The following is a 26,016-nucleotide window of genomic DNA, read 5'->3' as shown; positions in this document are numbered from 1 at the left end:
AAGCTCACTGAAGCTATATGACAAGAAGAAAAGAATGGTTCTGAAATCAACTCTGACCAAAAACAGAACCTGGAAGGCTAATTTGAAGGGCTCAGAAACACATTGTCTTTATTTATCAATTCCTGATGAAGAAAGATGGCTTTGGCACAAAAGGTATGGGCATTTGAATTTTAGAAGTCTGTGCAAGCTGAATACTATGACTTTAATAGAAGGATTGCGCAAGATAGTGACACCTGATAAAGCATATGACATGTGCATGCTTGGTAAGAAAAGTAGGTTACCTTTTGTGAAACAACTGTCAATGAGAGCCAAACATGTAGTGAATGTAGTTTCATTTGACATTTATGGTCCTTTTGAAACCCTTTTTTATAGAGGAAACAAGTACTTCATCTCATTTGTAGATGAATTCAGTAGAATGTTATGGGTGTACTTGATAAAGAACAAAGGAGAAGCTTTAAACATGTTGAAAAGGTTTAAGGTTATGGCTGAAAAGTAGAATGGAAGACTGATTAAGATACTCAAGATAGATGGAGGAGGGGAATACAATTCCCATGAATTCAAGTAATTATGTCATGAAAGTGGCATCTTACATGAAGTAACTCCCCCTACACACTTCAACACAATGGTATGGCTGAAAGAAGGAATATAAGCTTGGTTGAAATGGCTAGGAGCATGCCGAAACAAAATTCATTGCCTCATAAATTCTGGGGTGAAGTAGTATCTGCTGCTGCTTATGTTCTAAATAGATGTCCAGAAGAATTTAAAGAATCAGGTGCCAGAAGAATGTTGGTCAGGAAGCAAGCCATGCATCACTAATCTCAAGGTATTTGGATAATTATATTATAGACATGTGCTAGATGAAAGAAGAACCAAACTTGAAGATAAAAGTGAACCTATGATCTTAGTTGATTACCATCCAACTAGAGCATATAGGTTATATAATCCAGTTACTGAGAAATTGGTGGTTAGTAAAGATGCAATCATCAGAGAAGTAGAATCTTGGGATTGGAACCAAGGTGGTGAAAGGCCAAGAGTAGTTCCAATGCAGACTCCAATGCAGTTAGATTATGATAAAGTGAATCTAGTATTAATTGAGACTCTACTTGATGTAGTGGATTCTACTCAAAGGGCAAGACCAACAAGAAACAAACAAATACCTGCAAGGCTGAATGATTATGAAATTGTGTCTGAAAATACAATGGATGAGGAAGGAGAAATGACACATTTTGAAATGTTAGCAGGTGCAGAACAACTGAATTATCAGGATGTAATGCAAGATAAATAGTGGAAAGATGCAATGAAGGAGGAACTCAGTTCAATTGGAAAATGTGGCACATGGAAACTGACTCAACTACCATAAAGAAAGAACTCAATTGATGTGAAGTGGATTTTCAAAATTAAGCCGAGTCCATAAGGAACAGTAGTGAAACATAAAGCAAGACTTATGGCAAGGGGTTTCCTTAAAAGAAAAGGTCTGGATTACTCTGAGTTATTTGCACCAGTGGCAAGGCATGAGACTATAAGTCTTGTAGTGGTATTAACTTACAGTAGAAGGTGGAATTTGTCATACATAAATGTAAAATCTGCATTTCTAAATGGTCCTCTTGATGAAGAGGTATATGTGTATCAACCTCCAGGCTTTGAAGTAAAGGGAAAAGAGAATATGGTGTATAGACTATACAAGGCTTTGTATGGTTTGAAGCATGTGTCAAGAGTCTCGAACAGGAGAATTGATGTTTTCTTCATCATCCATGGCTTTAAAAAAATGTTCAATTGAGTATGGTGTGTATGCAAAATACAAGCAATGTGAAATACTATTGCTGGTATGTTTGTATATGGATGACCTTTTGATAACTGGAGAATCTCAATTGGAAATTGAAAACCTCAAGAGTATCATAAAGTCAGAATTTGAGATGTCAGATTTGGGTAACTTGTCCTACTTCCTTGGTATGGAGTTTCTATACAAAGAAGGTGGAATAATCTTGCATCAAGCAAAGTATGCTTCTGAGTTGCTGAAAAGATTCAACATGTTGAACTACAATGCTATTTTGACTCCTATTGAATCAGGTCATAAGCTGGAAGAAGATAATGATGAATAAATAATAAATGTTACATTATACAAGAAGATGATTGGATTATTGAGGTACCTATGCAATAGTCGACCATATATCAAGTTTTTTGTATGAGTATTGAGCAGATCCATGCGTGATCCAAGGAAGTCTCATCTGCTGGATGGAAAAGGAGTTCTAAGATACATTAAGGGAACCTTGAGACATGGTGTATTATTCTCATATGAAAGAAAGAGAAGCAAAGAAAAGGTGATAGGATTTTCTGATTCAGACTGGTGTGGTGACGGATTTGAGCAGGAGAAGTACGACAAATTATGTCTTCAAGTTTCAAGGAGCTTCAATCTCTTGGATCTCAAAGAATCAACTTGTTATGGCTCTGTCTAGTTGCGAGGCCGAGTATATTTCTAGTTGTTCAACTGCTTATCAAGCTGCTTGAATTGAAGTTGTACTGATTGAAGTTGAGTAAACATTCAAGTACCAATCAAGCTCCTTGTTGACAGCAAATCTACAGTAAACTTAGCAAAGGATCTTGTCACTCATGGAAGGTCCAAGCATATTGAAACAAGGTTTCATTACATAAGAAAGCAAGTGGGAAAAAAGGTTGGCAATGAGATATTGTCCTACGAAGGACCATATTGCTGATATCTTGACTAAGGTTGTAAAAGGAGAACAATTTTTTAAGATGAAGATAGACATGAGAATGGTGACATTTAATTCAGAGGTTGGAATGGCTTCTGGATCGCTAACCTCTGAAGCTTTTATAGATTCTGAACCATCTGCCTTAGAAGAAGTCAAAGGTGAAAACTACTTCTGAATCTCTAGCCTCTGAAGCAGCTTTTGAAGTGTGGTTGGAGTCTGAAGCAGCTTCTAAAGAGTGGATGAAGTCTGAAGCAACTTCTGAAGAGTGATTGGAGTTTGAAGACGCAGAGTTTGAAGTATCTCCTTCTGATGTGTAACACTTGGTGGAAGTTTGAATTAAGGGAGTGTGTTGTGTATTCAAACTTAGTTAGTTAGTTACTCAAATGTATATATAATAACTACTGGTATAGTTCTGTAATAATCTCTCTTCCATAACAATCATCTCTTCTCATTTAATATTCGTTACTCTCTTCTTCCCTTCCACTCCAACACTCTCTCTATCTTTCTCTCAATTAGCTTCTGCATCACAAGGTGTAATAACACCAACAAATCTCACTCACTACACGAAGATCATGGAATATGGAGTCTATTTAAAATACTTTATGTTTAATGTCTTTTGATGGGTTATTAGATGTTAATGAGAAATGGAAAAACTAAAAATGGAAGATGAGGGTTCAAATTTGTTTACAGTAAAAAGAAAAGACACGAAGGAGAACGAAAATGAAGTAAGGGGGAGAAGAGAGAGTGACGAAAATAAAAGCGGAAGTTTGTTTTAAAATGAAATGTTTCAATTTGTTAGAAGCGAGTGCATCAATGAAATGCCATGACATAGATTTTAATTGATACCTTTGTTGATTACTAATAAATCTTTTTAGTAGTGTAAATATTTGAAAAAGTAAAGATAAAATAGAGAATATATATCCATCCAATTTTAATAAATTGATAGTTAATGAATTAATAGTTAATTATTAATAATTATTATTAGGATTGATTAGCGGATATTATTATATTATTAGGGACAATTAAGTTTTATAATGCTAGTGAATTTAGGTTTATAATAAGTAAGGAAAGATTGTTAAGAATCAATCATCTTGGAGTTTAATAATAAAAAAATGGATATTTTGGAATTGGAAGATGCAAACCCTTGAAGTTCTGCAATTTAATCTGTATTTCAAAGGTTTTCCCTATTTTATATCAGTTCATTTCTATCATAATTGTCATAGAATCGTGTTTGAATATTGTTTGACTTGTTAAAGCAATTCATATGAACCATTTCCTCCTTGTTAATGTGGACAAATTGTTAACAATTGTAGAGATAGTAAGAAAAAAAAAGCTAACAACTATGTTAATGTTAGGCGTTCCCGGAATCAAGTAGCGTGTTGCCTTGCTAGATGGGTGGTTAGTGAGCCCAATGCAAACTGGCTATCTGCACCACTCCCCTATTAAAAAAATTAACAAGTATGATCCTAGTTTATAACTTTCAAGATTTATGTCCTTCATTTATAAAACAAAAATTTTTGTCCAGCATTCATAAAAAAAATTATATTAAGTCTAATAAGTATGGACATAAATAATATAAAAAAAAAACTAAAAAAAAAGTATAGGTATAAACAAGGAGGGGGTACAGATAGAGTGAGAGAGATAAAGACACATGAGAGATATGGAAGCAGCTGCAAATGAAAAAGGATATAAATCCCAATATACACCCATTGCAGCACCAGATTATTGTGTCATTACCTCATGGATTTGAATCCTTGAAAGAGAAAAAAAAAAACAGAGATTGTTATTTCAACAAATTCGTGATTTGTTATGCCATACCTACAATATCTACCATTGATTTATTAATTAATAGATGATACATTTCACTTTACACTCTAAAGTGAATTGCACACTTTGTAGAGCCGGTTCCCCACCTCAGATATAGTGGGATTGGTCAGGGGCAGTGGTGGCTGATCGGAGAAATGAGGAGGGAAGGAAGAGAGAAGGATGACTTTTTTAAAATAAATGGTGCAACAGTTGCACCATAACATTGTGTAATTAACGAGGTTAATCCAATATATAATAACTTTGATGCACCATAGACCACCTATGATGGCGTCCCGTGTTAGAATTCACCATTATAGAATCCTTCCAAATTTGTTATCAAGTATGAAACTATCCTGTCACCCTTCAAAGAATCAGGATGAATTCACTTTGCAATCACTGATCTTTTATTGATTCAAATTATTCAATTTCACTTACATTTAAATACATTGTAGGAGTATATTAACTCCCAATTGCAATTGATTCCTGCCCAGGAGGTCATCAAGGAAGAAATGGGTTGTGTGAAGGGTATTCCTCCTTTTGCCTTTTGTAAGCTCTGCGCGACATTAGCAGAAAAGGTGCCATTGTTAGCGAACAAGTTCATAGTTCATATATATGAAGAGAAAAAAAAAGTGAAGGATAAGCCACAAAATTGGTAGTTAAGCACCTTGAAGCCTGAAACCCTCCAAGTGCAACAGTTCCCAGAATAATTAAAAGGAATGGAACTTTAATCATAGCATGATTTTTTCTTCCTCCGCTGGCCCTTGGAACTCCGGTTCTCACAACTCGCCAATATTCAGCTGAATAACAATTATGTCGCATGTAAATATGAAAAGAAAAACAGAGGAATTGCTTTTAAATGAAGCACGTGAGGATTTGGAAAGGAATTCACCTGAAGTTGAAGCTTCTCCTCTACCACCTGTGTTTTGAATTTTATTCAGTACTTTGAAAGAAATTGCAAAACAGATATAAATAAAAGCTGTAGGATGAGCTCAAGGTCTTTCCAAGGAATGATAAGAGCCTTTTCCATATCATATAATTTCCCAACAAGTTCAAATTATTTTAACTTTTTTTTTTACAACAAATTTATTGATAATTTATTGAAAACATAAAATAAAAAGCAAAAACAATGCAACCTTTATGCAACTAGAAGTGAATAAAGAATGAATACAAACAGAATCCAAACTGACCCTTATATATGCTATAGGCAACTTAATCACATTTTGCCACTACCAAAGAAGAGGGAACTTGTTTCTTTCAACAAAAAAGATGGTAGTGAGACAAAAGGAACAAAGGATTTCACCTGCAAGAGTACTAGGACAACAACCTAAAGTATCATTCAAATTAGGAACTGGGTGAGAAGGCAAAATAATGAAATACTATGGGCCTGTTTGAATTGGCTTATTGAAGCTTATCTACTGAGATAAGTTTTGTGACACTGTTTAGTAGTAGTTCTTGTCAAAACAGCTTATGAAATTTTTCTTAAACTTTTTTCAGTTTATTTTTCTAAGTTCTCTAAGATAACTTACCCAAATAACTTAGAGCATATATAAAAACAATTTAAATTTATTTTATCTTTTGTTATAAAAATAGTTTATGCAAGCTTATTAATAAGCGCTTATTTTGATAAGCACTTGTGTGCTATAAACTGCAAATAAGCTGTTAATCCAAACAGGCAGTATATAGGCAGAGATTTAAGCACGAAACTGCATATAGACAGGGATTATTCCTAGAATATTAGGACACAAGCTAAAGTAATAAAAGGAATCATCTAGAAAGTTATTTCCCCCCCTATAATCTGGTCTTCTAGACAGAGTAGTCATTTGGAGTTGACCAAATGTTATCTCAGGATGCTAATGTTATAATTTATCAACATAAAATTGTGAATTCAACTAAAATCTCAAAGTAATTATTTTAGAATTGGAGAGCTGAGGAACACTTTTTATAATTCAATAACCAATACTGAATTTGGGAAATAGTATCATAATGTTTATAAAATCATGCATCTGAATTGAGTTTCTTCTATAATATCAGTTGTCTGTTTCAGGAGTTTGCATACCATGAGCAACATTTGGAATATCTATTCTGAGTACAAGGACTCTGGAGAATTACCAGGCAATAGACATGTGTAAGCTTCGGAAATCTGCAGTAAAATATAAAAGTTCAATCACTTCTCATTCCTTCCATTTAAAATAGGGGAATACACAAGGGCAACCAAAGTCTCAAACCATTTCCCTCGAAAACCAACTCGTATTCAAATTTATCAAAGCAAAAAAGTCAATCCAATTTAATATGAATCTGTTTACTTGTTTTAACTTTTAAGGAGGGGAAAAACCATTCTGCATGTTTTATGAAAACTTTTTCTCCAATATCATATAAATAATCACCATTTTCATTCATGACACAATTGGCCTATGAGATTGTTATGATGCAATATTTCTATACAAAATCAAACTCATATATCAGCTCTATAGCACCGACACCTCTGATAAAAGATGTGTTCATGTCAGTGTCTTAAACCAACACCAGACACTTGTGATTAGGTTTAATTTATTCATTTTTTCAAATTATTACCGGGGTCGATGTCGTGTTTCCGGTGTTTAATTAATTCACAATGAGTATACTCTAATGTAAAACACAGAAAATACATAAAAACAAAAGAAATTGATTTGATTGAATTGCTCACCGATTTAAACTTGGATTCAGCAAGAGGCTTCTCATGAGATGGAAATAGGTCAGGGTGAGATTCCCACACCTTCTGTTTATAAGCTGATTTAACCTAAAAAAACATTCAAAAAAAAATTCAGGATTCAACAAGTGGCAAAATTCATAATCTAAGATCAAGATGAATTTAGTTCAATTATTAATAACCAATTAACTAACAAGCCACTGAGAATTAGGGGGAAAAACTAAGTGAAATTTGATTGTGGAAATCGGAAATTGAAAGAGAAAAAAAAACCCTAAGTAACCTCGGAAGGAGTTGGACGCGAATTGGGTGGGAAACCGAGGAGAATTCTGGCTTCATTGGCGTCCATTTGTGTGGCGAATGGCGATACACCGGCGTGACGACGGTGCGAGTGATTGTGACAGTGATAACATTTAACACCTTATTTAGGGTTTGGTAATGGTAGTTGTTACAGAGAGCAAAGAGAAACAGAGAAAATTCTTCATCCAGTAATAATGGCTTTCTTCAAACCGCCGAAATGTGATTTTTACTTTTCTACTGTAGGGAGTTCACGTAAGCGGGTTCTTGACCACATAGTACTTGCAAATGTTTTTAAAATGGATTTCTCACCTCAATTCAATTATGAATACACCTTTAGTTGACTATCTCCCAACTTAACTCATAATATTGCAAATGGATACAACCATAAGGATATGTATGTAAATATGGATGTAAATGGATATTAAGGGGAGCACAAGATATGAAAAGGTAATGTATAATGAAATAATGATATTTAAATAATTTTTTAAATTTATTAATGAATATGAATATCTGCGATATGAGTATCATTAAATATGTATCCATATTCATTAAAAATGTACGATTTTTTCATCCCTACATAAGGACAATGAAATTATTGAGTAAAATCGTCTTTGAGGGCGTGCAAGGCAAGATACCGTATAAATTTAAAATTGTCACACATAAATCCTAAATAAACAGGATCTCGTAAAGTCTTTGTCACTATTAAAATGTGGTTAAATATGACCTTAATTATTTTGTTATGGTTGAATTGTAGCTAAGCTACATCTGATCTCCAAAGACTTAAGATAAGACTCTGATGGGGAGGAGTATAGTATGCAGAAGCCTTTTTTTATTTGAAGGAAGGCTTAAAGCCCAAAAGAGAAAAGACTACTCTGGAACAGATAGGAAATAACATATCTCACGTGACCATTCTCTAACAATTGAGAAATGAAACGGGGACAAATGTCAAAAATACATCTCGGTTTAGGGAGATTAATTCCTCTCCTAGCTAGAGCATCAGCACAATAATTGACCTCTCGATAAACATGCTTGACTTGAACACTCAAATCTTGAGATATCATAACTATAATATGCAATATTAAGTTCCTTTCCATGTGACAACTCGTATTCTTGTCATTGACGATATCCACTACTATTTGAGAATCAAGATTAACCCCAATAGCTTCTAGCCCCATTTCTTTTGCAAGTTTCAAGCCTTCAAACACACCCCACAACTCCGCTAACAAGGCAAAGCAATTACCAATTTTTTTTTGCAAAACCACCAAGCCAATTCACTTTGTGGTCTCTAATTAGACCCCCACATCCTGCATTGCCATTATTGTTTCTCACTCCATCGGTATTTAGTTTAAAGTGTCCCATCATTGGAGGTTCCCGTTTGATTTGAACCAGTTTATGATGGTGTTGAACAACAGAACTTCATATATCTTTAGTGTTCTGATAGTTCTGCAGCAGCATGTACACATGAATCATCGAATTATGTGGTCTGACGAAATTATCATCATGAAGCTCTTTGTTGTGCCAATTCCATAAGTTTTGGCACGCTGTTTCCCAAAACACTTTCCAGTCACCATCCACATTCCAACCCAAATTATGATTCGTATTTACAATGATCCATTGATGCACATTACCTACAAAGAAAGTGTTTCTCCTATTATAGTGCATTGTTGCTAACCATAATGGCATAACAAGAGGGCAATCCCTCAAAACATGTAGTGTGTCTTCTTCCATGTCTCCACAAAGGCTGCACATAGCGCTACCAAGGCCCATTTGGCTCTTGCGTCTGTTAGTTAGTAACCCATCATAGCACAAGAGCCAAGTAAAACAACGAGTCCTCTCGGGGGCTTAGAGTTGCCAAACTTTCTTCCATAATACACCTACATGATCTCTATCGTATTGCATTAAATAGTTGTAGGCTCTTCCAATTGAGAACCCGTCGATATCATCACCAAATCCTACTTGTAAGTTCGATCCTGCATCAATACAAGGCGGGTGAATACCAACTATTTTATTCAAGATGGCCTCAGGAAGCCAACTCTCCAACATTTTCCAATTCCAACAACCATCATCACTTTGCAGGTCTGCAACTTTTGCCGAACAAATTTGATTTTGGATGTCCAAATCTAAGTCTTTTATTCTAAGACTCGGTGCAATCCACTTCATATTACAAACCTCTACTGTATTATCATCACCTATCGACCAAAAAAATCTTCATTTATCATTGGCCAAAGGTTAATAATGCTCTTCCATAAGCTAAAGTATGTTGGTTTTTTGCTAATTGTATCTTTCGTGCCATGTCGATTGTATTTTCCTCGGAGGACAGCAACATTATTCAAATCCTCATTTCCTGCGTGAAGGTTCCAACCTATTTTTAAGATGCATACCTGATTCATGACATCTAATTTCCTCAGCCCTTGCCCACCGACATCCTTAGGTTTAGTAATGACACTCCACCTAACTGCATGGTATCTTCTTTCATCTATCCCTTCTCCCCAAGTGAACTTTCTTTGAATCTTATGAATTTCTTGAATGCAAGTTTTTTGAATATTGATTGTCATCATTTGGTATATAGGAAGTGCTTTTATGACACTTTTCACAAGTGTAACCCTTCCTGCAAAGGCCAATTGGGATCCCTTCCAAGATGTGAGCTTAGCTTGCACTTGATCAATGATGTCCTTATAATCTTCTTTCTTATGACCCTTCCAGTTAGAGGAATCCCTAAATACTTTGTTAAGAATGATATTTAAGTAAATCCAACTATCTGCACCAACTGATCGCGCATATTACGTTGCACATTCTTAGAAAAATAAATACGCGTCTTTTCATGACTCACTTTCTTCCTAGACATCTTACAGAATTGATTCAAAGTTTTAGTCACACAATGCATTTTCTCTACCATTTCTTCTAACGAATAAGAGTAAGTCTTATGCAAACATGAGGTGGGATATTAGAGGTCCATGTTTTCCCACCTTAAAAGGTTTCTAATTACAATTATCCACTACATGAGATATGAGGTGAGAAAGCTTATCTAGGCATAGCACAAAGATGTAAGGGGAGATTGGATCACCTTGTCGAATACCCCGATGAAGTCTGAAATATTCAAACTTAACACCATTCCACTTGATATTCGTTTCAACACTCGTTACCCTATGCATTTTTAAATAAGCATAATTGAGTCAAGGATCTTGATATTTATGATACAAAGTTATGGATTCTTGATAATTGACTTGGAAATTCTTATAGGCTAGGTTTCCTTTTATGGTATTCTTGAGAGTCGAGACTAGGGTATATTGGTGTTTCACTTGATTGAGAGGTGATCACTTCTCTTAGGGCTTAAGTCTTATGGAACCATAATCTTTGGAATTTCTTCTTGGTTATGTTTGATTACATCATGAAAATTGGATTTGGAAGACATGTTTCAAGGTTGATCTTGGTCAACAAAAGTCAACCATGGAAGGTTGACTTTCTGTTGACCATCCTTCACGAAATCCTACATGTTACTTGTTTGATTGTTTATTTGGTCCCAAAGCATTGCAATTCAAGATTCATTCAAGAAAGTAATTGCAATTCAAGTTCAAGACAAAGTTCAAATTCAGGAGTTTGAATGTTCAAAGATTCAAAATTTCAAATTATACAAAAGGGAGCAACAATTGACTTTCTTGGTCAATTGTTGACTTCTGGTCAACTGTTGACCATTGACCAGATTGTTAACCAAGACTCAGGTGACTCTCCTAAGACCTGTTCATCATCCTCAATATCTAACTTCGACTTTTTTCATATTTTCTTCATGGCCAAAAAATGCATTATCTATGCTTTGTCCAAGTCCAATAATGCTCCCATTTGACTTTCAAGATCCTTCCCACACGCGATTATGCTTTTAAACCTATACAAACAAGAATAGGAACCATGATCAAATTCCATACAAATGCAATCATACAAACCATAAGCATTAACATGACCAATCAATCAATCCTAGGATAACTAAACAAGTCACATAATCAATCCATCACATTCAGCAAGCCATGTACATATCCTAATTGGTTTCAAGATTACTCAGTCAAGGTCCTACACTAGCTCTAACTTCAAAATTCAATTTAACAAGCAAGTTTTACTAAATTTCATTGCATTGCAGTTCTCTATAATAGTTCAAAGCAATAACATAACACCACAAATACAACAATAACTTATATCAGCATACCATACACATTCATTGCCTATATCATAAAGTCATCTATAAACATTTTCAACTAGCTTTCAAATTCAAACCAACATGCCATAATTTATGCCATTTCATAACATATAAAATCATTTTCTACCAACCTGCAACTTCCAATTTAACATACAAAATGCATTCAATTCATCACAAAATCATCAATACACTTGCTTCCATATGTTTGTTTTTCAATAGGTCAGATAAGGTGTTTTTAGTAACATTCAACTCTCCTCGCATAACTGTTCAGGCTGACATTCATGTAAGAGGTTTACTTCACATATTGCTAACTTCTAACAACTGCACTTAAATTTAAAATACATTTTAAAATTCTGACTTCAACTAACTGACATTTCACATTTACAATAAACTAACTTAGCTAACTCATTCACATGGCATTCACATAATCCAATAACAAACTAATTTCCTAAAATTCAAACAGTTTGATCAACTTCCTTAATGCATAACACCAAATTGGTTGATTTTCATCTAAGCATGTTCCTTCATTCATCACTAACCCTAGTTGCTTCAGTGTAAGCATTTAATTAATCTTTTCATAACATAATCAACATACAGTCTAACATGCACAAACACATACACATAAGTTGCTGCATTCAAAAGATGAAAATGATGGGGTCGTTTCTTAGGGTTTGAACTCCATTCACCTCCTCCGTACAAGTTATTTTGGATTTTTGTATTAGGGTTCATATGCTTTATTGCTCGATCTGGATTTTGTAGTAAAAATTAGGGAAAATGAGTTAGGGATTATAAGAGAGGAGGTTAGGACGAGTAGATTGATGTGTGAGGAGAGGAGTTTTAGCCTCCGTCGCTGCCAAAGGCAATTTCCGGCACGACGAGGTTGGTGTCTCATGTTTTTATCTCAGGTGAAGCCTTTGGAATGCGTTTGGTTGAGTGAAATCTGGGTGAGCTTACTTTAGAAAATTTTACTTCGTACCCCTACATTTAGCCTCATACCCCTATAATTTTTAAAAAATTCCAATTCTACCCTTAACTGGTTTTAACCAATTTACCATTTCATTTTTACCATTCAGTTGAAACTTTCAAAAATTACACGTTTCACCCTCGCACCAGAACTTCTGGAAAAAGACTTCCGGTATGTATTTTTTCCAAACCGGAAGACTTCACAAAAGACATCCGGAACACACAAAGTAATGAACCGGAAGTCTTCACGAAAGAGTTCCGGTTCTTTAAGAAAAAAGTCACGTTCCGGAAGACTTCTTGAAAGAGTTTCGGTAAACAAAGTTACACATACCGGAACTCTTTGAAGAAGTGTTCCGGTTTGTGTATTATGTGTTCCGGAACTCTTTCAAGAAGTGTTCCGGTTTGCTTTTTTTTTATTTTTTTTTTATTTTTTTTTATTTTGCAGGAATGGAAAATCTTCCCTAAATATGTGTAGATACTACTGATGCGTTTATAACGATTGAAAGATTTGGTACACGAGAAGAGGTGATCAGATGGATTAAAGAGGTTGGAATCGATAATAAAGTAACTGTTATTATCAGTCGTTCAGATACTGAAACAAGGAAGAAAGGGAGAAGTAATAAATTAATATTTGGTTGTGATAAAGGTGGGAAACACAAGAGTACTGATAGTGGTACCCAAAGGGCGTCCAAGAAATGTGGATGCCCATTTAAAATCAGGTCGACTTCGGCGAAAGATGGATCTGGTTGGAAGATTGATGTAAAATATGGGTTACATAATCATGGTTTACCTGATAGATTAGAAGGTCATTCCTTTATTGGTAGGTTAACCACAGATGAGAAGCAACATGTCGCTGATTTGACAAAGAGACATGTACCACCTAGACACATATTACTTTCCTTGCAAGATCGAGATCCTGAGAATGTCACTCGGATTACGCAAGTATACAAGCATAAGAGTGTGATACAAAAAGAGATAAGAGGTCCTAGAAGTGAGATACAACATCTGTTTAAGCTTATTGAGGATGCAGGCTATGTCTATTGGAGTAGAAAAAAGGATGACTCGGAAGTTGTGAGAGAGATATTTTGGGCCCATCCTGATTCAGTTAAGTTGTTGAATATTTTTCCGATTGTGTTAGTTATGGATAGCACTTACAAGACAAACAAATATAGACAACCTTTGTTTGAAATTGTTTGCATGACATCAACCGAGTTGACTTTTGCTGTTGCATTTACGTATATGGAGTCTGAGCAGACATAGAATTTTTGTTGGGTATTGGAGAAACTAAAAGAGTTGTTTGTGAAGAAAGACTTGTGTCCACAAGTGAATTTGACAGATAGAGATCTTGCTTTGATGAAAGCAATTGAAATTGTGTTTCCCAGGTCGATTAATTTGCTATGTAGATTTCACATTAACATAAACCTTGGTGCCAAATGCAAACAACATGTGGTGAATGACCTGCAAAAGACGATAGACACATTATAGATGGAAGTTGTTTGAGCTAGTGATGAGGTTGAGTATGGTCAACGGTTGCATCAACTTGAGCAAGCATGTGTTGATTATAGTGGATTTATTAATTATGTGAAAGACACATGGTTGACTCCACATAGGCATAGATTTGTTGGAGCATGGATTAATTGAGTGCTACATTTGGGTAACACAACGACTAATCGGTACGTCTTATAATTTTTTATGTGTTATTTTTATATGTGATATTTTTTCTATGTAATTTTTATGTGTTATTTTCAATATTTTTAGGGTTGAATATGCTCATTGGAAGTTAAAGCAAATGTTAGGAAACAGTATAGGTGACATGGTCAAATATTGGGAAGCTATGAATAACAACTTGAGGTTACAACTGGGAAACATTAGAGCTTCTTTTCAAAAGAGTTTTTACGAAGTTGAGCACGCGCACATAAGTCCCTTTTATGGTTATTTGCGTGGTTCCGTATCTCGAGCTGCTTTGAGACGTATTGCTGAAGAGTTATTGAGAGTTGATTATGTTGGAACTAACAGGCAAATATGTGGTTGTACTCTTAGAACATCTTATGGGTTACCTTGTGCTTGTGAGTTAGGAAGATACACACTAGGTGGTATACCGATACCCATAGATGTTGTTCATGTTCATTGGAGGAAACTAACTATGGAAGTTGAGTTAGAGGTAGGTGCAGATGATGGATCAAAGGTGGATATGACTTATGCAATGGATGGTTGTGGAAACGATTTAGGTCATTAGATGTTATTGGGAAAAAGGCATTAAAGAGTAGGGTATGTGAACTAGCATACCCAACAATGACTCCATTGTGTCCACCACCTGAGAAACTAAAAACCAAAGGAGGAGTGAAGAAGAAAGGGAAAAAACCAGCAGAATATGATGTTTATAGGGACCCTTCTAATCATGAGTATGTTGATAGTGAAGGAGAATTGCCATCCAAGGCGCAGCGAAATTTAAAAATTTCTCCATTTAGTGATCCTTACGAATGGGCATGATCAGTGATAGAATCGTTACCTCTTGTGGCGATCACGAACGTTGAACGATGACAACGTCTCTACTCAGTCCACACGAACGGATTCCTTCAATCTCAGTGCTAACTGGTACGAATGAAGGCTTTGAGTGAGAGAGAGAGAGGGAAACGAAATTCCAAGTCTTCACTTGAGTTGAGTCTGAGTGACAACGCTTCTATCCAAGGGTTCTATTTATAGAACCACATGTGTGGGCTTCAAGCTAAAAAGCCCACTTAAGTGTATTTTGGCCCATATCTCATAATATGCCAAAATCACTTAAGTATTTGGTACCTTACCATATTTCGTATTCTACTTAAGTACACCGTACCTTACGATATTCCTTAGTTACTCTATCTCTCATCAATCCGTCCTTTGAGTGTGACCCTATAGGTTTTCGTGGCGTTGGCAATTATATTAAATCACGTATTTAACATGACAAATAGTGAGCGGTATCTAGCAACACATCACTGCTACCCAAGCCACGAAAATGTCATGTGATCTGACAAGTCCTTCTGTGATAATAATTATGTGTATAATTACCCCTTTGCCCTTATGTCTATATTGAACACAAGGTATAGACCGTGTCATCCTTGTCCAGTTCAATATTGGGCCCATAGACATTTATCCTGTTACGCAGGATGGGCAAATTCCATCTAGGACACTCATGTCCCTCAGCATGCTTTGTGGAGTACCCATCAATTGTCTTTATGGTTATCTAGTTACGGACAACGTTGGATCAACAACAAAGCACTCGACTCTACATCTAGGATCCATAGTGGTTTCAGGTCGAAGAGTGGTATACACCATTATCACCATGAAAATAACTTATGACACTTTGCATAACTTTCTATATAGTATTCTCATAGCGGGTAAATCCGGTATAAATATTACTCTTAATATTCATACCTATGTTTAAGACTTGATAACTCTTTATCCATGATCCATGAGATGTGATCATCAGTCTACAAACATAATAGTCTTAATGCTTTAATGTTATCCCACTTCACAATAAAGCTCGACTACGGATACTTTAAGAATAATGTCCTTATGTTTAATGTGATCTCATGATTAAGCCATACTTGATACATTAAACGGACTAGCTATTCTAGGGACTTTATTAATCAAACATAATAAAGAAAAAACCTTTTAATTATTAATAAATAATTCGATACAAGTACCAAAAGTATTGACCTCTAGGGCTTACACCAACAGATAGGGCATCTCAATCTTCACAAAGGCAATCTCAACCATCACAGACTTCGAAGAAGTTAAAATTATCAAAGAAGCAACCACAATTCACTCTTCAATTTCCTAATCATATTAGGTCATACATTGAAGATGTAGTTAATGTTGAATCAGATGGTAATTGTGGATTTAGAGTCATTGCATCATTGCATCATTGCATGGATATAGTGAGGATGGTTGGCCAATGGTTCACAGAGAGTTTGGGTTGGAAATAATAGACAAGGATATGTCAACTTTGTATGACAAGTTATTTTCTAATCGGTTGTCAGAAGTGAGAGAATCTTTGATGATAGAATCCTTTGATTCACAGCCACCTGAAAAATGGTTGACTCTACCAAATATGGGTTACTTGATAGCGAATCGCTATAATGTTGTACTTGTCTGTTTAGGAAATCCGTGCATGACTTTCTTTCCGATGACAAGTTCACATTCACCAAATATCTCTATTTACTGCATTGGTTTTGTTAACCACAATCATTGGGTTCAGGTACGTATTTTGTATGACAAGTTATTTTATATGATTTAATATTTTACTTATTTCACTTAATATTTTATATGACTTAATATTTTAATTATTTCACTTTATCAGGTTAACATGAAAGAGGGGTTTCCGTTGCCACCGGTCACATTAGATTGGAGGAAATTTCATTCTCATACAGCAACTACTTGGATGTTAGGATTTGCAGGACGTCTACAATAGTGGCAATTACTTACACCTGTATTAGCATGAATATGTACTCAAAACATGAATATGTACTAAAAACATGAATATGTAATCAAAACATGAATTTTATATTATGTCTATTATATTCAGTTCTAAAACTTAATACATAAATCAATGTGAACGAGAAATATGCAAAGCTTCAAATAAATCAGCAAATTGTGGATCTTCCTCTTCGACATTAACCTGTCTCAGATAGCGATGAATCAATGTAGATACACGAGCCTAATCAGGATCAGATGGTCCGACGTCATATACAGGAACGAGTACCTCTCTTGGATCGTCACGATGGGGAGGGACCAACCGTGGATGCGAAACACAATAATACCACTCAAGATAACCATCTTCTACATCAGATGGAGTGGTGGCCAGGGTAGTTGGACGGATCACAACAATGACGCTCTGATGGTAACCAATCCAATCAACATCAATATCCGTCGCCATCATACAATCAAGAGGCGGGGATGGAACATACTGCCTGTACCCGAACTGACGTAAACATCTGTCAGGAAAGTATGGAACAATTGTGTCACCCCACTTCAAACAGCCCCTGTAGAGACATATCTCATCAAACTGACGCCATGCTTTATGATCCTCAAATGGACGTCATATGACGTCGACAGGTGTCAGCTCGTCAAAAATAGGTCGTAAATCATCAACCTTCAGGACTCCTTGCCTATACGACCATCTCATCGCTCGAGGAAGACCACAATTATCAGCTGGTTTCCAATTCTCCCCTCTTTTTCCAACAGTTGGAAAGTATTCGTGAATCCACCACTGTTACAAAATACAAACATAATAAATAAAATAAATTAAGTTAACATATTTTATAAAATGAATCCAACACTTAATAAACAAAATTAAATTATATACCTGTAGAAGAGTAGGATATCCACTGAGCTGTTTGCAACTAAACATGGACTCATCTCCAAGATATCTGTATAGGGTAACTAGTGCAGCTGCTCCCCAACTATAGCCTGAACATCTATCTAAGTCCGTAAACAGTAGAAGGTATCATGTCTCTACAAGTGTAAAGGTCTTATCGGCAAAAATGGTGGAACCCACCAACATCAACAGATATGCTCTGGTCGCATATGCCCAGCTGGAAGCAGCTATATGTTGTACGAATACATCGTATAACCACTCCAACTTATAATACGAACCCTTGCAGCTACGAACATGTGATTGTGCCTCACCCTGTGACACTCCTAAGTAGTCAACAACAAGTTCAACAACTACCTCTTTCGTGACATCCTGAGGACTCCAGAAGATACCCCTGATGGGCAAATGAAGCAGACATGAGACATCATCCAAAGTAATGCTCATTTCACCAAACGACATGTGAAATGAAGATGTCTCTAGATGCCATCTTTCCATAAATGCAGAGACAAGATTTATGTCTATCTTGTTCAGACTAGTTCTCTGAAGTGAAGATATACCAGATCTAGATACCCAACTCTCCATCTGTGGTGGAAGAGCCAATGGAACCCTAGATGTCAACTTCAGTCCATGTCCAGCAAACTTCAACTCTTTCTTTGGACCTCTTTCCTAAAAACAATTAAAACACATATTAGAAAACACAATATAAAATATTCAACTATTATTCATTTTCAAATATATCCCGTTTATTTACCTCACCAAACCATAAATGTCGAGCAACATGATGCTCGTACTTCACCAAAAGAGACGTATCGTACGACCCTCCTGGATATCCAGTCGGCTCAGCTGCAGATGAAGATGCGCCCGACCTAAAGTGCGATATGGAATCCTACCATCTGCACCTCGTCTTCGAACCACTACAAAAAATTATTAAAATTTAAAAAAAACGCACCGGAACACTTCAAAGAAGAGTTCCGGTGTAGAAAAATAAAAGGATGACTACCGGAACACTTTTTAAAAGAGTTCCGGTTTAGTTCATCCAAACCGGAAGTCTTTAAGAAAAAGTTCCGGTATACAACCAACCAAACCGGAAGACTTTCTAAAAGACTTCCGGTTCAATGCCCCCAAAAGGCATCAAACCGGAAGATTTTAGACAAGTGTTCCGGTATACACTATGTGAACCGGAAGACTTACTCTTAGTGTTCCGGTTTACAATGCCAAAAAACGCAAAAAAATTGTGTTCCGGAAGTCTTTGCGCAAATGAGAAAAATTTTCATTTCTGAAAAATATACCCTATTTATATGAGGGTATTTTGGTAAAAAAAAATTATATGTAGGGGTGTGGGTACAATTGTAGGGATACGAGGTAACGTTTTCCTTACTGTAACTCCTCTCCCTTCTCCTGGATTCATGTTGTGGGCTCCTAAGCCCTTAGGCCCAATAATCAACCTGGGTGAGCTTACTAAACAATAATCAAAGCTAAAGTTGCTAAGGTGGATTTTATTACTTCAAGATCTTTAGTTATTAATAAGAAGCAAAAAGGGATGTTGGAACATTGTTGCATATCCTTTGTAAAAATATAATCCGGTAGTAGAAATTTAAGAGGAAATGCCAATAAGAGATGAATTTATTGATGAACATATTCTTGCTTTAGCAAATAATCCATGGTTTGTTGACTTTTCAAACTACATGGTGGATGGCAGTATACTTGATGAATACAACTCTCAACAATAAAATAAATTTTTATATAATTGTAAATTTTATGTGTGGGATGATTTGTTCCTATGCAAGAGAGGGACATATAGATTAATAGAATGACATGTGCCATAGGAGGAATAAGAGAAAATATTGAGGCATTACCATGACTCAAACTGTGAAGGACATTTTACTGGAGTTGGTACGACTGCAAATATGGTATAGTAAGAACTATATATGCCATCATTGTACAAAGACGCATTCATTTATTATAAATAGTTGTGATCTTTGTCAATGTGAGAATCATTTCTAAGAGAAACGAGATGCCACAAATTTCTAAAAGTTGTATCCAAATGGATAAAAGTTGTGGCGAATCAAATCAACGATGCAATATTAGTGGTCGAATTTATTTAGAAAAAAATATATATTTTTGCGATTTGGAGTACATCAAGCACAAATTAGTGATGAAGAATTTTATTTTCTTAATCGAAAGATGGAAGGATTGATGAAGAAGTACAATGTCCACATCAATTTACAACACCGTACCACATGCAAATAAATGGACAAATGGAGGTCTCAAACATACAAATAAAATAAATTTTGGAGAAAACTATGAATGCCTCTAGAAAAGATTGGTAGGTTAAGTTGGATGACACACTATGGATGTATTGTACTACTTTCAAAACTCCACTAGGTATGTCTTTCTATTAACTTGTTTACGGCATGCCATTTACAAATTGAATTATAAAACAAAACATTGTGAGCCTCTAAGTCATTCTACTTTGATCTTTCTAAAAAAGGATAATTGATTATTCTCCAATTCCACGAGACAGATGAATTTTGAAACTTTGCTTATGAGAATGCATAAAAAATGGCACGATAGAAAGATTCGATGAGGGAAATTTGGGAAATAAAATTGATATTATTGTTTAATTTCAGGATCTAGATGAGGGAAATTTAGGAAGAAAAATTGATATTATTGTTTAATTTTAGGTTGAAGTTATTTCTTAAAAAGTTTAAGTCTAAATAGTCAGGGTCTTTCGCACTTACAAAAGTTCTTTCACGCGGAGAAGTGAAATTTAAGAGTGAAAAGAATGGTAGAACTTTTAAAATAAACTAACAAAGATTGAAACATTATTATGTTGACGGTTCTCTTGGTCCTATAAAATTCATACCGCAACAAAAAATGTAAGAACGTATAACCTCAACTAACAATGTTAAACGAGCATGAAATGAGAACAATCCATCTGAATGATGTTTTATTTTTATTTTATTTTATTTTATTTTATTATGTTTTTATATTTAAGTTATAATGTAAAACAAACCCTTAGAGAGAAATAAGTTAATCACCAATGTTTTGGAAAAGTTGTTAGAATTATTTTTAATAAAATAAGTTTATGTTTCAATAAAAACTGTCGTGCAAGTAAAATAAAGTGATGTATTATATTTTTGAAGATTTATTTTGTCCCAGTTCTATCTAGGACGGACAATTAACTGAACTTACTTGAATATAGTTTAAAATTCGAATCAATAAATAAATTGTTAAATTTAATTCATGAACCAAATATGTTGAATATGAGTAAAATAAATAAATTTGTAAACTAAATAAACTGAATTTGAATTATGAATAGTTCAACTTGTTAGGATGAGTCAACTTGATATATATATACATATATATATATATATATATATATATATATATATATATATATATATATATATATATATATATATATATATATATATATATATATATATATATATATATATAACATGACAATCATGATCATCCATATAAAATTTAACCGCAATAAAAAATTATTTGATATGTCAACGAAATACATAAAAATTAACGTCTTGCAAAATTTTAACAAAATCGTTAATTTTGATCATTCTCTTTAACATATCAAATAATTTGCGTATATGCGGTAAATAGTTATCAGAGGTGTCATGTTATTAAATTTGACAAATTAATGTCATTTGATCCTCTATTTCCTTCAAATCTTATCCCTTTATTTTCTTCAAATCTTATAATTTTTATTTTATTTTAATATATATATTTTAAAATATTAATTTACAATGTCAAATATGTTGGGGGAGTTTTTCACTAGGGAACATTGAACATTGTGAGACTTATTTTAGAGCAACACATTTGTGAGAGACACACCACATATTCACCTAAAACCTTAAGGTGATAGACGAGCGAGTTCTCTCACTTATAAATACTCAAGTCTCCACATTTCCAACCAATGCGGGACTCCACATTTTCAACCAATGTGAGACTATTATCCATATTACCCACACTTGACATATTCTCAACAAAAAATATATAAAAAAATTAGATTTGAAAAAAATGCCTTATAAGTCCGTGAAGTAAATAAGTCGAACCTAATGAATTCAATCGAATTGTTCGCGACTTAAAACGAGTTGAGTTTGAACTTAAAAAAAGTTTGTGTTGAACTCGTGTCGAGTATTGAATTAAACCAATTCTTATTGAATCATACTGAATTGAGGTGAATTCGACTCGACTTGATTCATTACCGATCCTAATTCTATAGATCTCAAATGTGTAATTGTGGTAAACCATTGCCATTTTTTTTAAAAACCTCGTAAGGATTTAAACTGATGCTAAATTTTAATTTATTATTTTAACAATAATCTTAATTGTCAATAAAAAATGATGTTGTTTTTCATTTATTTTATTTTTAAACAATCATAAATAATATCCAAATAAATAATTAAATAAAATTGTTAGCATTTTAAAAAATAAATATACTACATAAAACTTAACTATAATAGTTTTAACATTCAAAATCTAAAATATTAATTATATAATTAATGAAACTGTCAAATAGACTACTATAGCTCTAATCGAGTTTGTCCTAATAGACAAGTGTATTTAATAAAGGGCTATAAGAGATTAATTGTGTATTTAAAAATATTTTACTTGTTTTTAAGGAGGAGTCTATCCATCTTATAGCATATTTCTAAACTTAGCTGTGTGAGATACATAATATAGTAGTATTCAAAGTCGTCTCCATTGAACAACGGAAATTTGTTACATTGTCACAAGTTGTGTGCCTCTCATTTGAATTTGCCAAATATAGACTTTCATTGGTTGGATGAAAATGATTGTAAATCACCTATAAAAACCACAACATTGTCCCATAACAAAGCAAGATCTCCAATAACAAAGCCTCCTCCCCGGCTTTTATAATCACCAAAGGGGAGGATTTTAACTATTTTTTCGAGCAAAATATATAAAAAAAGAAAAATGAGTGGAAAGGTAATTATATCAGTTGTTTCTCTTATCCTTGTCGTTGGTGTTGCCATCGGCGTTGTTGTCGCTGTTCACAGGAATGGTGAAGATCCTGAGATCCAAACTCAACAAAGATCTGTTCAAATCGTTTGTCAAAATGCAGAAGATAAAAAGCTTTGCCATGACACTCTTAAATCCGTTAATGGCCTCGACTGCGCAGATCCAAAGGCATACGTAGCAGCTGTCGTGAAAGCCACCACGGACAGTGTCATCAAGGCTTTCAACATGAGTGACAGACTCTCCACGGAGTACGGTAGCAAAGATAATGGCGTCAAGATGGCTCTTGATGACTGCAAAGATTTGTTGCAGTTTGCTATGGACAGTCTCGAAATGTCCACCAATATGGTTCGTGACAACAACATCCAAGCTGTGCATTCCCAAACTCCTGATCTCAGGAATTGGTTGAGTTCAGTTATCTCTTACCAACAAAGTTGCATGGAAGGATTTGATGATGAAAAAGACGGCGAGAAAAAGATCAAGGAGCAATTTCAAGTAGAGTCTTTGGACGGCATACAAAAGATCACTAGTGTTGCACTTGATATTGTCAGTGGTTTGTCCAACATCCTTCAACAATTCAACTTGAAGCTTGATCTTAAACCGGCTTCTCGTCGTCTTCTTGCTGAGGATATTGACGATGAAGGATTCCCTTCATGGTTCTCTGCTTCTGATCGTAAGCTTTTGGCTTCAATGCAAGGAAAAGGATGGAGATCAAAGGTTAAGCCTAATGCCATTGTTGCCAAGGATGGTAGTGGACAATTTAGAACCATTAAGGATGCTATTGCCGCTTACCCTAGTGGAAACAAGGGAAGATATGTTATCTATGTTAAGGCCGGTGTTTATGACGAGTACATCACCGTCCCTAAGACTGCTGCTAACATCCTTATGTATGGTGATGGCCCTCAAAACACCATTGTCACCGGTAAAAAGTGCTTTGCTAACGGTGTCAAGACCATGCAAACCGCCACCTTCGGTAATTACTTACCATTAAAACTTTTTTATTTCATTAAATATCTTTGTATTTCTCGTTTATATAGATATAATACTAACTGATCATGCATGCATGCAGCCAACACTGCACCTGGATTCCTCGGAAAGGCAATGACATTCGAGAACACAGCCGGTCCTGATGGTCACCAAGCCGTTGCTTTGAGAAACCAAGGAGATATGTCTGCTTTCGTCGGTTGCCATATCGTTGGTTATCAAGACACATTGTACGTTCAAACCAACAGACAATTCTACCGCAACTGTGTCATCTCTGGAACCATCGATTTCATCTTCGGAATATCACCTACCTTGATTCAACACTCCGTGATCATCGTCAGGAAGCCTAACATGAATCAATTCAGCACAGTTACCGCTGACGGAACAGCCGAGAAGAACATGGCCACAGGTATCGTGATCCAGGATTGCCAGATCGTCCCAGAATCACAATTGTTTCCAGTGAGATTCCAAATAAAATCTTACTTGGGAAGACCATGGAAGGCATACTCAAGGACAGTTGTGATGGAATCCACCATTGGTGACTTCATTCATCCAGATGGTTGGTTCCCATGGACAGGTTCAAACTTCGAAAACACATGTTACTATGCTGAATATGCCAACACTGGACCTGGTGCCGATGTTAGCAAGAGGATCAAGTGGAAGGGTTATCATGGTATCATTAGCAAGGCTGAAGCTAACCAATTCACTGCTGCTGAATTTCTTAAGGCTGGACCTAAGTCTGGAGCTGAGTGGTTGAAGGCTCTTCATGTTCCTCACAATCTTGGCTTCAAAGCTTGAATATGTCAGATGGCACACAGACAAATTGATATTCTTTGTAATTATCTTTCCTATTTTTATCTAGGAGATCCACCATAAATACAAAAATTTGCTCGAATTATAGTATATATATAAAACTTCATTTTTTTCATTTTTCTCTTATTTTTTATTTGATCAATCATGCATTTAATACAACTATTCACCAAATCGATACACAATGATGCATAAATAAATCACACTAACAGCATCTATATGAAACATATTTTACGTCAAGCATGCATGGCTAGAGTGAGAAAGTCTTATTTCTCTCTATCCGATTCTATATATTTTCTTGCATGCAACTTTCATCTTGCATTCATACCAGCTTTTCTTCATTTGAATTCACAACCATGTATAATCAACTCCATTCATATACACTTTGCATTTATTTCCTCTTTCCATTGGTTCATGTTCTCTCTCCTCTCTTGTTTGCATTGTTTCTTGAAACAACTTACACAAAAATTTAAGTAATCTATTCCAATGATAAAAATACTAAGCTCAGAAACTTAAAATCTACATATGTATTAAGCAACATCCATTGGAGATGCACTGAAGAGCACACAAGGTGCTTAACCCTTAATATAAGAATAGAAAAACAAAAACAAAGGCCTAAAGCCAACAACCTTTACATCATTACTTTGCAATTGAGAATACGCACTACATCAATCTTCAAATCCTCACATTTAATGTTAATTCATGCAATTTATTTATTTATATTTAAATCTTGATATCCTTTCTTGCGATTAATTAATTTAAGGGAATCAATCTCACCGCTCATTTACCAGAGTTTTGTTTATACTCAGAAAAAAAACTCAATATGAATTTGATCCAACATAAAAATTATTTGTACCTTTCGATATTGGAACCTTAAATCTTAAGAGAGACACTCTCTCATGACATAAGCCCTAACTACTAGGTTAATTTCTTAGGGTTAAAAATGTGATTTATAACTGCTTCTATTTGATGTTAAAAATGCATCATTTAATAACCATATTTTTTTCGGATAAGTAGACGAAGTGAATCATTTACTTAGAAATTTTTCTCGGCAAAATTGGACAATGATTCTGATCGAGTTTAGGCCAAAATCCCTAAATCGAATCAACCCTAATAACTATGGACCAAACTTTCAATCTTTGAGTTGTCTGTTTTTTTGAGCTAGATTCAATTTAGTCCAATTTGCTTAGTAAATTTTTTTCCTTCCAATTATGCA

At 34.9% G+C, this 26,016-nt stretch overlaps 2 protein-coding genes across 3 annotated transcripts; one reads left to right on the top strand and one right to left on the bottom strand.

Annotated features, from left to right (window-relative positions):
- Positions 1 to 4,745: 4,745 nt before the first annotated feature.
- On the bottom strand, positions 4,746 to 7,804 carry LOC127132567 (protein CAJ1). 2 transcript variants are annotated; one of them, XR_007806778.1, is made up of 7 exons: positions 7,481 to 7,804; positions 7,198 to 7,290; positions 6,624 to 6,654; positions 5,404 to 5,430; positions 5,179 to 5,311; positions 4,950 to 5,067; positions 4,746 to 4,867 (listed from the first exon to the last, which is right to left on the bottom strand). XR_007806778.1 is itself a non-coding variant. In XM_051061521.1 (6 exons), exons 1-6 carry the CDS (start codon positions 7,544 to 7,546, stop codon positions 5,013 to 5,015), a joined length of 405 nt encoding a protein of 134 aa, XP_050917478.1. In that variant the 5' UTR covers positions 7,547 to 7,803; the 3' UTR covers positions 4,896 to 5,012. The 2 variants fall into 2 exon arrangements, 1 of the variants encoding a protein (XP_050917478.1); XM_051061521.1 differs by lacking the exon at positions 4,746 to 4,867 and having other exon boundaries at positions 4,896 to 5,067; positions 7,481 to 7,803.
- Positions 7,805 to 22,881: 15,077 nt separating this feature from the next.
- On the top strand, positions 22,882 to 24,918 carry LOC127132566 (pectinesterase). Its single transcript, XM_051061520.1, has 2 exons — positions 22,882 to 23,979; positions 24,076 to 24,918. Exons 1-2 carry the CDS (start codon positions 22,965 to 22,967, stop codon positions 24,786 to 24,788), a joined length of 1,728 nt encoding a protein of 575 aa, XP_050917477.1. The 5' UTR covers positions 22,882 to 22,964; the 3' UTR covers positions 24,789 to 24,918.
- Positions 24,919 to 26,016: the final 1,098 nt, after the last annotated feature.

The sequence above is a fragment of the Lathyrus oleraceus genome, chromosome 3 (assembly GCF_024323335.1).
Source record: "Lathyrus oleraceus cultivar Zhongwan6 chromosome 3, CAAS_Psat_ZW6_1.0, whole genome shotgun sequence".
Classification (NCBI taxonomy): Eukaryota; Viridiplantae; Streptophyta; class Magnoliopsida; order Fabales; family Fabaceae; genus Lathyrus; species Lathyrus oleraceus.
This window is presented reverse-complemented; position numbering and strand designations above follow the sequence as displayed.

Excerpts from the sequence above, each read along its gene's own strand:
- LOC127132567 (XM_051061521.1), bottom strand. The coding sequence starts at position 7,546 with ATGGACGCCAATGAAGCCAGAATTCTCCTCGGTTTCCCACCCAATTCG. Across the intron at positions 6,655-7,197 it reads CTGAATCCAAGTTTAAATCG|ATTTCCGAAGCTTACACATG; the intron begins GTGAGCAATTCA and ends ATTTTACTGCAG. Across the intron at positions 5,068-5,178 it reads GGAGGGTTTCAGGCTTCAAG|AGCTTACAAAAGGCAAAAGG; the intron begins GTGCTTAACTAC and ends AATGTCGCGCAG.
- LOC127132566 (XM_051061520.1), top strand. The coding sequence starts at position 22,965 with ATGAGTGGAAAGGTAATTATATCAGTTGTTTCTCTTATCCTTGTCGTT. Across the intron at positions 23,980-24,075 it reads CATGCAAACCGCCACCTTCG|CCAACACTGCACCTGGATTC; the intron begins GTAATTACTTAC and ends GCATGCATGCAG.